The sequence below is a fragment of the Puntigrus tetrazona genome, chromosome 23 (assembly GCF_018831695.1).
Source record: "Puntigrus tetrazona isolate hp1 chromosome 23, ASM1883169v1, whole genome shotgun sequence".
Classification (NCBI taxonomy): domain Eukaryota; kingdom Metazoa; phylum Chordata; class Actinopteri; order Cypriniformes; family Cyprinidae; genus Puntigrus; species Puntigrus tetrazona.
Genome location: NC_056721.1, coordinates 2,982,416 through 2,995,012, shown reverse-complemented (window position 1 = coordinate 2,995,012; position 12,597 = coordinate 2,982,416). Strand labels below are relative to the sequence as shown.

Sequence of the window (12,597 nt, the reverse complement as noted above, 5' to 3'; positions counted from 1 at the left end):
GTCTGTCCACCATTTGTTACAAAGAACGCTTGCGTAGAATGGACTCATTTCAGCTTATTATCTTCCAAATTAAAATGTCGTCTATCAAAACATCTGCCAGTGGTTTCATAGATAACAGAATCTGCTTCTCACTCTTTTGTCAGAAACTCAGTCAAGACGATATTAAAGGCCATCTCTAAGGTTTCGTGACCTTTTGTGTCTTTTTCACATCTTTAGCACTGGTGTCGCTGAAGAAAGTTTTAGAAACTTCAGCGAGGTCCATTTTTGTGTCTCTTTTCTGTTTTGTTTGGACTTTCTTGGCTCTTGATTTTTCTACATGGTCATTATTTCACACAAACGGGCTCTTCAAACACCCCAAACCTCACTGAACTGCTGAACACCATCTACGCTTCACTCACGCAAACTACTCAATGAAAACGTGTTTTCGACGCTTGTTTTTTTTTTTCAAGTGTGTATGCAAAGCCCTTAATGCACACTAAATCTACACTCCGGTATATAAGAACCTAAGAATAGCGCTTCAGAGCAGTATTCGAGGCTGAGCGTATCCCATCATGCATCATGTTCTGGAAACAAACAGTACTAACGTCATATACACATATATAGTAGCATAAAGTGCACATTTAATTGGTCCGGACTGCAGGGATGTTTGCAGTTTGATTTCCGTCACATAATTAGTACTGAAAATGAATGTATACATTAGTGCAAAGCACAAAATTAAAATACGGTTACTTGCAGTTTTACGAGTGTGTCCTACTACATAAACAAAAGTTCTACGCACGCTTGTGGTCTTCGTGCCCATTTGACCTCTTTGGACCAAATACAAGTCAAGCGCAAAGACTCCAAATACGGGTATCCGGACAGGCCTTTACACCTCTGCCCAAACACACCTGGACCCGATAACTATGAAGAGCGCTTGACGACGGACAGCAGGAGCAGTGCTGGAAGTGAACCCGGAGGAAGGCTTATCTCCAGAAACGGGACCTCCGCTGCAGTGTCCCATTTATCATCTCGGGTTCCAGAAGAAAGAGAGCTCCCAAGCGCCTCCTTGTGCCCTTTAGCTGAGCTTCAGAGCGCTCGGTGCTGAAGTGTGGACTTGGAGGAACTCCAATTACACGGCCTCCTTGGCCAAGTTCGTACACTCTGAGAAGCATGCAGTATTTTGAGTGCCAACCACTGGACACCTACAACGCGCATTTCCCCAAGCGTGAAGCGTATTCCGCACATTGATTAAACTTAATTTATGGATATTGTGCGAAATTGTATTGTCACTGTTTCTTCTTTCTTTTAAGCCCACGTGACGCACTTTTGAGTCGCATTTGTATAAAAAGCATGTTCTACACAGTAGGAACATCACCAGTTCGGCATCACGGGACAGTAGGGTGTCCATCAGATGTTCCTATTATAACTGGAAACATCGGGTCATCCGTCTGGGTACTTTTTGCTTACGTTTTCAAATTCAGACATAATAGTCTTTTCGCACAGATAAGTATTCGACTTACGCAGCCCCGGTGGAGTTACTTGACAATATAGCGCGCTATCGTTTCACTCACTATATAGTGTACAGTACGCTGCGCACTATTAAGTAAGCAGTACCCTTTTCGGAAACACAAGCAGAAGGGATTTGAGCGAATGAGGGGGAAATAAAAGACTTTCCAAATCTGATTTTCTTTCAATTTTATTTCTAAATGCAAATGATAAAAAAAAAACGTATGCTTTAAATAAATCAGTATCGCTAAATGGTTTAGATCCCTAATGTACAGCCCAGAATCCTTTGAGACATTAGCTATAAAAAAAAAAAAAAAAAAAAAAAAAGGAAAAAGCCTGAAGTGGGAGGTTAAACACAATACAGCCCACCTCAGTGTTCAGTGTGTGCTTTAGGCGAGCACGGAATAATCGAAACAGAATGAAGCCGGCCAGATGCACGCATATACAACGAAGAGTTGGCGACCTGAAGACGGACGTGCGCTCATTTGACACGGACATTCATATTCTTACATATACAAACATACATACAATCTGTCCGGTGAACAAAGCGGTCGCCGAAGGCTCATTAAACACCTTTTCTGTTCGGGACTAAAGAGTGGGAGGAGAAGAATAACATAAAATATCCAAAGTATACGGTCCGTTTAGAAATTGTACGTCTTGGTTTTTTTTTTTTTTTTTTTTGCTTGATGTGACCAGAAAACGTTGCGATGACGGGAAATGACGTCATCTCGTTCCCAATTCTTTCCGTTGGTCTCTCGTGGGTTTTGACGTCCCGGTATGCGTCCGATGCGCCGACTGTACCGGGGACGTGAATGCGGGGCTCGTCCCCCTCATCCCTCACCTCCCCGCTCTGAAGTCTCCTGGGCTGTTGACCGACATCCTCTCTTCTGCGGGTTTCTATAACAGCAGACAGCCCGACTTTTTGCCCCGTTTCCTTGCTTGCAGCGCCGCCCTGGTGGCCATCTCGAACACCTCTCTCACGCCGTCGTTTGCCTTGGCTGAACACTCTAAATAACCAAAGGCGTTGATTCGGTTGGCCATGTCTCGGCCCTCCTCTGGCTTCACGGGCTCCTGAGTGAAGAAACATTACAAGCACGTCTAAGTGACTTCACCTAGAATAAGAACATCCGCACAGGACTATTCAAATCGATTTTTTCTATTCCATTCCATTAGAAAGACAAAAAGAATACCAAAGCTTACAATGAAAATGGATGTTATTTATACGGTCCAGCTCTTATAATTCAGCTACAAATGAAAATTTGATACAATTTACTCATCCTCAGGCCATCCGAGGAACATATTTAAAGATGTGTAGCTTTTTTTATGAAGAGCTCATTTGCAAAAACGAAGCAAGACGATGTACAGTAGACTCTCCACTGTCCCTCTATTAAACAGAGTCATGGCAGAGAGAGGAAGCTCCACCTTCTTCAGCTCTCTTTATATGCTCTGCAGTGAACGGGTGCCGTCACAATGAGAGAATGAGAGCCCAAACAGCGGATAAAAACCATCACAAGCAATCCACACCACTCCAGTCCATCAATTCACTTAATTCTGAAGGGAAAAAGTGTGATTTCTTTAAGCTTTCTCTTCATTCCTTCAGCCCCCGGAGTCACAGGTTAAGGCTTAAACCTAGTCTCAGACTAAACGAGCGGTTTCACCTGAAAGAAACCTGCGCTGACTGATCTTAAAACAAGTCCGTGTCTTTCTCTTGTCTTAAGATGCACCAGCAATGACTTAAATGTCCTAATCGAACTACATCCTACATCCTGTTTTAGGCTAAATCTTCCCTGTCTGTGAAACCGGGAACCGTAAATCATACATCTAGTAAAGCGAAAAGGCCCTGCCTGTTTCATTTTGGCAAGTTCCCTTCGCGTGTGCTCATAGTTTCGGAGATCCTTTTTGTTACCAACGAGGATGATGGGAACGTTCGGACAGAAATGCTTCACTTCCGGCGTCCACTTTTCCGGAATATTTTCTGTGATGGGTTAAAGGAGAGAGAGCGAGCGGTAAGTCTATTAATCCGTATCTTCTTTTACATTACGCACATCTTACACTGTTTAAACTGAGGTAATTATAGTGTGTGTAAATAAACTCAAACATTAGGTCAAACATTACAACCGCTTACCCAAGCTATCGGGACTGTCGATGGAAAAGCACATAAGGATGACATCTGTGTCAGGATAGGAGAGAGGTCTTAACCGATCGTAGTCCTCCTGTCCGGCCGTATCCCATAAGGCAAGCTCTACCTGTAAGAAGAGAGGAATTGGTCCGAAATCACCTGAGGAGCGTACATTTATAACACCAGCGTAACCGCATCTACGCCTCGGGGGAAGGACAGAACGCTAAACATTCGCGGAAATAGCTCGATAAGTTCAATCGATACATTTCAACCAGTAGAAAAAGCGTTTTAGACTAAAGAGATGATTTAAAGACCCGTTTATCGTCACCCAAAGCAGTTACCCTTTCCGAATTTTTGTTAAAAAAAAAACATTTAAGTCAATATGGCCCTTTGTTACAACACATTCGTTGCTTCCTTGGCGTGTATCGGTGAAAACAAATCGAAAACTGCGTGCTTTCATACCTGTTTTCCATCGACCTCGATATCCGCGACATAGTTCTCAAAGACTGTTGGCACGTAGACTTCGGGAAACTGATCTTTGCTGAAAAGAATGAGCAAACAGGTCTTTCCACAGGCTCCATCGCCCACTATGACGAGTTTCTTACGAATGGCAGCCATCTGCAGAGGAAGAAAGAGACAAAAAAACTAAACAAAAAGAGCTTTACGGATCTGGAAAAAGCCGGATAACTGCATTTATAGAAACAGACAGATAGATATTGAAGTCATGTGTGTTCTATGAACCATTTCTGTAGTCAACATGAACCGGAAACACAGCTGCGGAAGTATCATTTGACCGGAAGTTACACCGCATCGCTCTGTATCGCTATGTTACAAAAAAAAGAAAGAAAGAAAAACTAAACGTTCCGCATATTGACCAAAACGATAAAGGCCATGAACACAAAACAGCACGTCAACGGTTATCTAAGTGTATTATTAAGTGTAAAGCTCGATATATATATCGAGGGTAAGTAACCGTCGCGTCGCGAGGCCCGTGTTACCGCACCCCGCCATCAAAACATTCACACAAATAACACGATAATACACCACAAAACATTCACAAGCGGTGTAATACACACAGCAGCGCGGAAAACGACGCGATTTCTTTCAAAACACGCTCGCCTCGCAGCTGATAAACGTGAAGGGGGAGGTCTGGTAAGTTAGCCGATAGCCGACCTTTCTCTAAAAGAAACTATTTTAAATAAACTTAAAACAGAAAACGGCTCGACGCCCCCTTGCATAATGCCACAAAGGCGTTAAGAAACAACGCGCACGGCGTTTTACAAACATTTATCGCGCAGCAATCCTTTAGAAAACGGCGTGAGCGTACAATCTTCGCTGTGAAGACGGATCAAAGCGAAGTTAAAATAAGAAATAACGGCTAGCGACACACGGATTTCATCGGTCGTTTAATGTCCTCCTCGTTAATTCAGTTTGTGCAAGTTCAAAATAAAAGGCTGCGAGAAAGAGCCGAATTGCGGCTCTGCTTCTTGTTCGTTTTCACCACGATCACCTGAACGGTCTCCACTCGTTCGCTCAAACTATCTTTCGTGAATCGTCGGCATAAATGATGCAACTCGTGGGGGAAAAAAAATGTTTACAGTCACAGTTAGTTTCGGGCCGTTGAACAGAAAATAAATGAACGAATCGACGAAAATACGCCCGAGCTTACGATTTCCTCAACAAACGCGATCTTCCGTTCTCGGCGACTTCACGCACCCACACAAAAACCTTTAAAAACATTTACCGTTTTCTTTTTTGTTGCGCTCCGTGGAAGTATCGGCTTTCCTGTCTTTTCCTGGCTGGTTTTAAAGTCCGCCCATCTTCGGGTCTGCCACGAAACAACACCCGCCCATGCATGCCTTCGGCTCCTTCCAGCAGACTCTCGCCTCTTTCGTTTTGTTGAATTAAAATCACTTCAACTAACCGGTGGCCTCCATTATTTCTTCATTTTGTGCAAGCTGTTACTTTTTGAAATCATGACATTCCCCAAAAGGTACAAAAAAGAGCATTTAGTGCTCTGTACAAATGATTTAGGCTGTAATAAATCAAATAAATAGCTGATAAAACAATCCACAATTAATGCGCGTCGCTCCGGTCCATCAGTAAATGTCTTATTAAACTAAAAGTTACATTTTTAGCTTTGCCTCCACATATGCACACAAGGTTAAGTGGCGACCAAGGCTTAAATGGAAGGGTCTGGAGCAACTGAGAAGAACGCTTTTATATTATTTCTATCTCGCTCTGCTAAAAAGGCATCTTAAACAAGCCTATACTGGTCATTGGTCATTTTCATCCTTTAGGTGTGCAAGTCAATGAAAACCCATGAAACGTCCACTTCAACGACAGTTCACGTATTGTAATAAACACAGATAAGCGACGGATTAGTTGCATTTCCTTTTATTAATAAATTACAATTAACAATAAAAACGAATCATCCCCAAACACGAACTCGCTTACAAAAAGTGATTCCTTCACATATGTAAACAATATAAATATACCAGTGCAGGCGGAACTCTGTACAGTATCACCTGCTCAGCCGTGAGGGTGGTTTATGAATGATTTCGTATCTGCATGAGCTGATATAATCATATGGCACTCAAGTATTCATTCACACCACGCACGTGAAGGCGGATTAATCATCAATCTATTCCCAGAGTCGTTCGCGTTGTACGCATGCGCATTTAAAACCGCCAAAGCGTTCCTTCCTTTTAATATCGCAGCGTAAAAACAAGCAGTCTGCCGTTTGAGTTCATCAAAATCAGTTCAATCCTCTGTATTTTTTTCAGGGCGCGTTCTGGAGACTGGTGGCGTTTGTGCTTCAGCTGTGGCTCCAGGAGTTCATCCCTGGACGAAAGAGGCTCTGGGTTTAACGCCGCATCATTTACGGCAGAAATAGGGATATTTATATAACAAATGCTGCCAAAATGGAGGAAATTGGTGCTGGATGATCATGAAAACACGGCGCGATCAAGTTCAGCGAGCTTCGATGGTGTCAGGGCTAAGAAATTGCTCTGATGCCTCCACTAACAGCTTGTTGCGCTTCTCAGACTGCTTTGCTCTGATCTTACAACACACCATCAACAGGATACCTACACACAGACAAACACACACACTCATTAGACACACGACTTCGCCATCGCTTCAAGAGATGTCTCTTGAGCTCACCAGGGCTGCATTTATTTGATCAGATACATTGCAGTAAAATATATTATTAGAGTAAAAACGGTAATCTCGTGAAATAGCATCAGTGTCACATGCTCATTAATCTGTTATTTTGGCCTGATTTCTTAAAAAAACACACACACACACACTGAGCCATATTTTGGACAGTAGTGCGCACTGATTGAAACACAATTTAGTATTTATTATTCGAATTGTAAAATGCATCCTCCAGTAGCATAATCCAGCTTGCAGAGTATAATGTTTGGATGAACAAAGTGACTGAGAAGGCCAGGACCACGCTGGACGTGAAACCCCCGCTCTTACCCAGCAGCCCCGGGATGCCGAGGATCGTGAGAGCGACGCCAGCGACGTTCATCTTTGCTGCCGGGTCCTTGCAGTCTGCAGAAGCGTCGCAGTCGCACACGAGCAGCGAGAGCGTCTGGACCGAACTCTGGCCCTGGCTGTCAGAGATCTTAAAAGTGAGCCGATGATGGCCTGCATGTACGCCGCCATCTTTGATCAGCCTCACGGACGCGCCTGGAGGGGAGAAATGAACAGATAATGGAATCGCAGAAGGAAAAGACACATTTCTTTGTTATTGCATTGTTAAAACAAGAAGCTTTTCTCTATTACCGTAGTCGGACCGAAGCCTCCACTTGCCCTGCACATCTCCAATCAGCTGGAAGCGTAACGGTGGGCTGTACAGGGCTGGGTTGAGAGCCGTAACGTCAGTCGTCTCCTCAGACAGACACATGGACAGTTTGTTGGTCTCCAGCATCGGTCCAGACTCCAGTACACCCACTTGTTTCATCTTCTTCAATGCTGAAGAGTCACTGGCGTGTTTCTGAATAAACGGTGATGGAAAGGACATTAACACGCATCTAGTGTTTCGCATCGGTTCCTCATCAGTTCAGTTCACTTTGATGGTCCCTTTAACACAACGTCGGCTTTAAGGGATGTTTCGCTGACATGTCTGCTAACTCTCATTAGAGCGTTAGTAGAGTATAACCAGACTGGTAGGGTTAAGGTTAGGATGAGTTGACGTGGGTCTGTTGGGAGACCATCACAATAAAGATATTGATCAGAGTGTCTAATAGTACTTTAATAAGAGTTAGTTTGACACGTAGAATGGTCAAAAGGGAGAACCTGGTCTCATGAAAATGACTATACATAGTACGCCAAATAAAACGTGCATGTGATACGAAATTTGTTGCCGTGCACAAGATACGCAGTTTTCGCACATATATATGATACAACATTTGTTGGTGTGAATACGATTCGCAATTTTTGCATGCATTTGATACAAATTTTGCTGGTGTGCATGCGCTACGCAGTTTTCGCATTTATATATGATACGAAATTTGTTGGCATGCTTACGATGCTCAATTTTTCCATGCATACGATACAAAATTTGCTGCGCATACGTTACAAAATTTGTCGACATGCATATGATACGCAGTTTTCACATACATATGATGCAACATTTGTAATTTGTAAAAGCTAGACTGAAACAGCAACGACTGAAAGCTAACAAGTGTACACTTTGTTCACTTACTGTTTTCCTAGTGAACTCTGATGGATAGCCGTGTTTGGCCATGATATTCAATATTACTGTGCTTGTGCTGGAGAGCTGTATCTTCTCCCCATGATCCTTTGCTTCTACCAGAATAGTGTATTTTTGGGTCTTCTGCATTCATAAAGAAACAGCAAAGTTGAGTACTGTATTTAAACTATATCTGTGTCACGTGATCGCAAAAGCTAAAAGCGTACATAAAATAAAATGCTAAATAAGATTGGGGGTTTAACGAGTTTTAATGCTCAATTAGAATGGCACAAATGTTTTTCTGGTTATTTGTGGATGGATGAATGGAAGTTCAGGAATTATAATCTCAAATGATACATTATATCTGCAGAATGCAATTGACAAAGGACTTCAGGATGGTAAACTGTTTCTATGTCTTACCTCATAATCAAGGTACCCCTTGAAAGAAATGCTTCCCGTCTGCTCTCCTTTTCTCTGCTGAATGAAGAAGTCAGCGCCGGAGGGAGAAGGAGACACCGAGGAGATCCTCAGCGTGAAGTGAGCGTTGGCTGTTCCTGGCTGGTCGTTGTCGGCTGCCAGCACTGTGACCAGAGCCTTACCTTTGAGTGAAACAACACGAGGAGGATCAGGTGAAACGTCGCCCTTTCACCTGGAAACCAGCCAGTTTAAACCAGTTTTGTCTATCTGAGCCGTACCTGGTTGTGTTGATTCATCTGCTGCGATCTCATACAGGTCCCGATTAAAAACAGGAGCGTGGTCGTTGATATCCAGGACATCGATATCCACAGCGACTGCTGTCTGTTTTTTAGAAAGCGTGATCTGCAAGTCGACAATATAACGGTTAACCATTAACGATACCGGCTGAAGCTGCTCGCTGCTTATTGCAGGACTTACTCTCAGTTTGCGGTACTCCTCAAAGTCAACTTTTCCATGAGCGTAAACGGATCCGTTTCTGCTGACAGACAGGATTCCTTTGGGATCTTTGTCGATGCCCTGGCCGTGAATGGAGTATTCTTCCAAAACCTTCTTCTCGATGTTTAACTAAAGAGTCAAAGGAGGGAAACGTTCAGAATGATTCGTTCGGTTGACAAGAAACTCGGAACCCTGTGAACCCTTATAGAAACACTCGTATCGCTTTTAATGTGATCAGTCGATATTCTGCTACGAAGGGGCTAAAGGTTTCAGTGTAACCTACATCTCCCAGTTTGTATGGGAAAGGACCGGCGTGCTCTTCTTCCATGGTCAGCGAATCCACAATCCACGCTCGCTTTTTGCGTACGTCGAGTTTTGATGGGGTTGCGCTTTGAATGCAGACGCTCTGGAAAAGAAAGCAAATTTTTACATTATAAAGACTTTTTTATTATCTCCCGCACACTTAATGTTTTCTGAACGTGATTGCTTTTAGTTGCATAGAAACCCCTAGCTTAAAAAGAAGCCTCTAGCTTAACATAACAAAACCAGAATTTGTGCTTTTTATGTATATTTGTTTTTGCAAAATGTTTAAAATCTTCCGGTAACTGCTTTATTTGACACTGTCCCTGTTACGCATTATCTGTAGTTATTATAGTGTAATAACAGTTAATTACGTACTAATTCATTAAAAGCAACTAACCCTAAACCAAAGAAAATACATGACGTTGATCATCGTCGCTCAGCACTATTGATTACTAAAATGCAACAAAAATTGAAATCTGCACTTATGAACGAATAACAATAATAACTCTAAATTAATTCGGTTACTTACTGCAACAAAGAAAACAACCACGGTCTTCATTTTAAGCAGTGAGAGGAGATTCATACTCAGGAGCTTCCTTTTCTCTGGCTTTAGCTGTGCTTTCAAGTGCATGTGAAACTGGCTGTGTTTCTCCTTTAAATACAAACCAAAGGAGGACGATTTGACGACATTTCTCTGGAAACCCATTGAATCAGATTACATTTTTACAGCTACAGCACGCGATTGTCTGAAAGACTTTCTAAGGAACGATGCACAAAGGAGTCTGGCAAGAGTCCAGACATTCTTAAACCAATCAGAAAACGAAAACTACTCGAACAGGTCCTGGTATCTGAAAACAATGATTGATACATGCATTATCTCGCGCATAGATTCAAAATAAATGGGCCTTCTGTGTTTACTTTGTGAGTTCACCTATAGCATAACTTTCATAGGTCAGATATTTTATGAATCCATTTATAGCCTTCCAAGGAAACAAACCTCACTTCCCATTCCTGACTAAACACAACCTGAAAAGTTGCAATCTCTGTAAATAAAGTTTGTAATAGATGTATTGTAGATCAGCCGTAAGAACATATGTTTTGTACGACACAAATACACGTATAGGTCAAGCCAAAAACATTTTGTTAAACCAAATCACACAATCAAAGAGAATTTTTGTAATTGGAAGACTGATTTAAACCAATTAGATACGAGTTATTGGAAAAATATCAAAACGTGCATAATTCTAAAAATACTAAGTGTAATACTGTTTTTTTTTCCCCTACAGTAAAAACAGATACAGATGTTACAAAGCTAAGGTTAACGTTCATAGCTTTTTGAGAATTAATCGCATTCATTTTAGGATTTAATGACAATGGCAAATCTGATGGCTCAAGGCACGACAAACAAAGGAAGAAAAATGTTTCTTAATTCAGATTCTTAAAATAACATCATAAAAGTTCCGTTGCTAATTATATCACATATAAGATAAAACAGAAGAGCAAATACCTGGAATCCAACAGATATATGGCGGCTTAATTTTGCCACTGGAAACGTTTATGGTAAGATTTTAAGGACCGATTTTCGCCATTACTAGCACGTACTACTTATAAAGCTTATTAATGCCTTAGTCTGCATGACCATATTTTAGATCCCTAAATCCCACCCCATTCTCAAGCTACCTTAATACACAATAAATAAGCACCAAGAGAAAAGTCATAGTTAATTTTAGTTATTGTTGAGAATGCGATCTTAAAATAAACTGTGATCAAAGAGCTCTCATCTGTCTCTTATCTTATTCACTTCTTATCTAGATCTTATCCATAATAATCTGTTGATGGGCTGGACTACTTTCGAAAATAAAGTAACACTTTCGAACAGGGAACACTTATTTTCTATTAACTACGATTTTCACTCAATACGTTTCTAATTTGCTGCTGATTAATAGTTAGCGCAGTAGTTGTTAAGTTTAGGTATCGGCTAGGATTAGGGATGTATAAGGTCACGTAGAATAAGGCAATGATACACTACATTGCCAAAAGTATTCGCTCAACTGCCTTGACTCGCATATGAACTGAAGTGACATCCCAGCGGAGAGCGCGTCCAGTGGGGTGGTTTACACCAATCAATCAATCAATCAATCAATCATTTTTATTTATATAGCGCTTTTAACAACACAGGTTGCATCAAAGCACTGTACAGTATAATGACAGGGATGTATAATGACAGGGATGTATAATGACGAAAGTGACCAATTTGTTATTAAATGCAGAGACGGTCTCTGTAGTCAATTCAACGATAGTCACTAGAAGTTAAGTGTCCCCAACCAAGCAAGCCAGAGGCGACAGCGGCAAGGAAACAAAACCCCATGCATACAGAATGGAGAAAAAAAACCTTGGGAGAAACCAGACTCAGTTGGGGTCAGTTCTCCTCTGACCGGACGCCCAGCACACCACTGCAACCGACGCTTTGCATTGCACTTGATGATGGATGGCTTTGTATGCAGCTGCTCGGCCATGGAAGCCCGTTCCATGAAGCTCTCCGCGCACCGTTCTTGAGCTAATCTGAAGCCCTCGTGAAGTTTGGATGTGTGTAGCGATTGACTCTGCAGTACCTCGGCGACCTCTTCGCATTATGTACCTCAGCATCCGCTGACCCCGCTCCGTCGGTTTACATGGCCAACCACTGAGTTGGCGTCGTTCCCAAACGCTTCCACGTCCTTATAATACGGATGACAGTTGACTGTGGAGTATTTAGGAGCGAGGAAATGTAACGACATCCTATCACAGTTTCACGCTGGAATTCGTCCTTTCACAAACATTTTGTAAAAACTGCGGCCATGGAAGGGATTGGAACACCTGATTTGGATGGGGGAGTGAATACTTTTGACAATATAGTTTACGTGCTTCATCAACACTAATAAATGACTAATATTCTAGTGCATGGTAATAAGCAACTAGTTACCCTAAAATAAAGTGTTACCAAAGAAATGGTACAGAAGAAATGATTTTTGTCAGAGTTATGAAAGGAATGACGAGTGAGCAAGTGAAGGGTTCGGGTTTTACTGTGAACTTC

At 42.0% G+C, this 12,597-nt stretch overlaps 2 protein-coding genes across 6 annotated transcripts; both read right to left on the bottom strand.

Moving 5' to 3' along the window:
* Positions 1-1,657: 1,657 nt before the first annotated feature.
* On the bottom strand, positions 1,658-5,498 carry rhoac (ras homolog gene family, member Ac). Of its 4 annotated transcripts, none has more exons than XM_043224938.1 (5): positions 5,349-5,498; positions 4,067-4,222; positions 3,611-3,731; positions 3,330-3,460; positions 1,658-2,556 (listed from the first exon to the last, which is right to left on the bottom strand). In XM_043224938.1, the coding sequence occupies exons 2-5, from the start codon at positions 4,220-4,222 to the stop codon at positions 2,383-2,385; spliced, it is 582 nt and encodes a 193-aa protein (XP_043080873.1). In that variant the 5' UTR covers positions 5,349-5,498; the 3' UTR covers positions 1,658-2,382. The 4 variants fall into 4 exon arrangements, with proteins under 4 accessions (XP_043080873.1, XP_043080874.1, XP_043080875.1 ...); XM_043224939.1 differs by lacking the exon at positions 5,349-5,498 and adding an exon at positions 5,274-5,342; XM_043224940.1 differs by lacking the exon at positions 5,349-5,498 and adding an exon at positions 5,115-5,235.
* Positions 5,499-5,996: 498 nt separating this feature from the next.
* On the bottom strand, positions 5,997-11,675 carry LOC122328866 (protocadherin Fat 2-like). Of its 2 annotated transcripts, XM_043224924.1 has the most exons (9): positions 10,054-11,673; positions 9,505-9,627; positions 9,204-9,350; positions 9,005-9,128; positions 8,730-8,908; positions 8,322-8,453; positions 7,400-7,610; positions 7,091-7,303; positions 5,997-6,693 (listed from the first exon to the last, which is right to left on the bottom strand). In XM_043224924.1, exons 1-9 carry the CDS (start codon positions 10,228-10,230, stop codon positions 6,578-6,580), a joined length of 1,422 nt encoding a protein of 473 aa, XP_043080859.1. In that variant the 5' UTR covers positions 10,231-11,673; the 3' UTR covers positions 5,997-6,577. The 2 variants fall into 2 exon arrangements, with proteins under 2 accessions (XP_043080859.1, XP_043080857.1); XM_043224922.1 differs by having other exon boundaries at positions 5,997-7,303; positions 10,054-11,675.
* Positions 11,676-12,597: the final 922 nt, after the last annotated feature.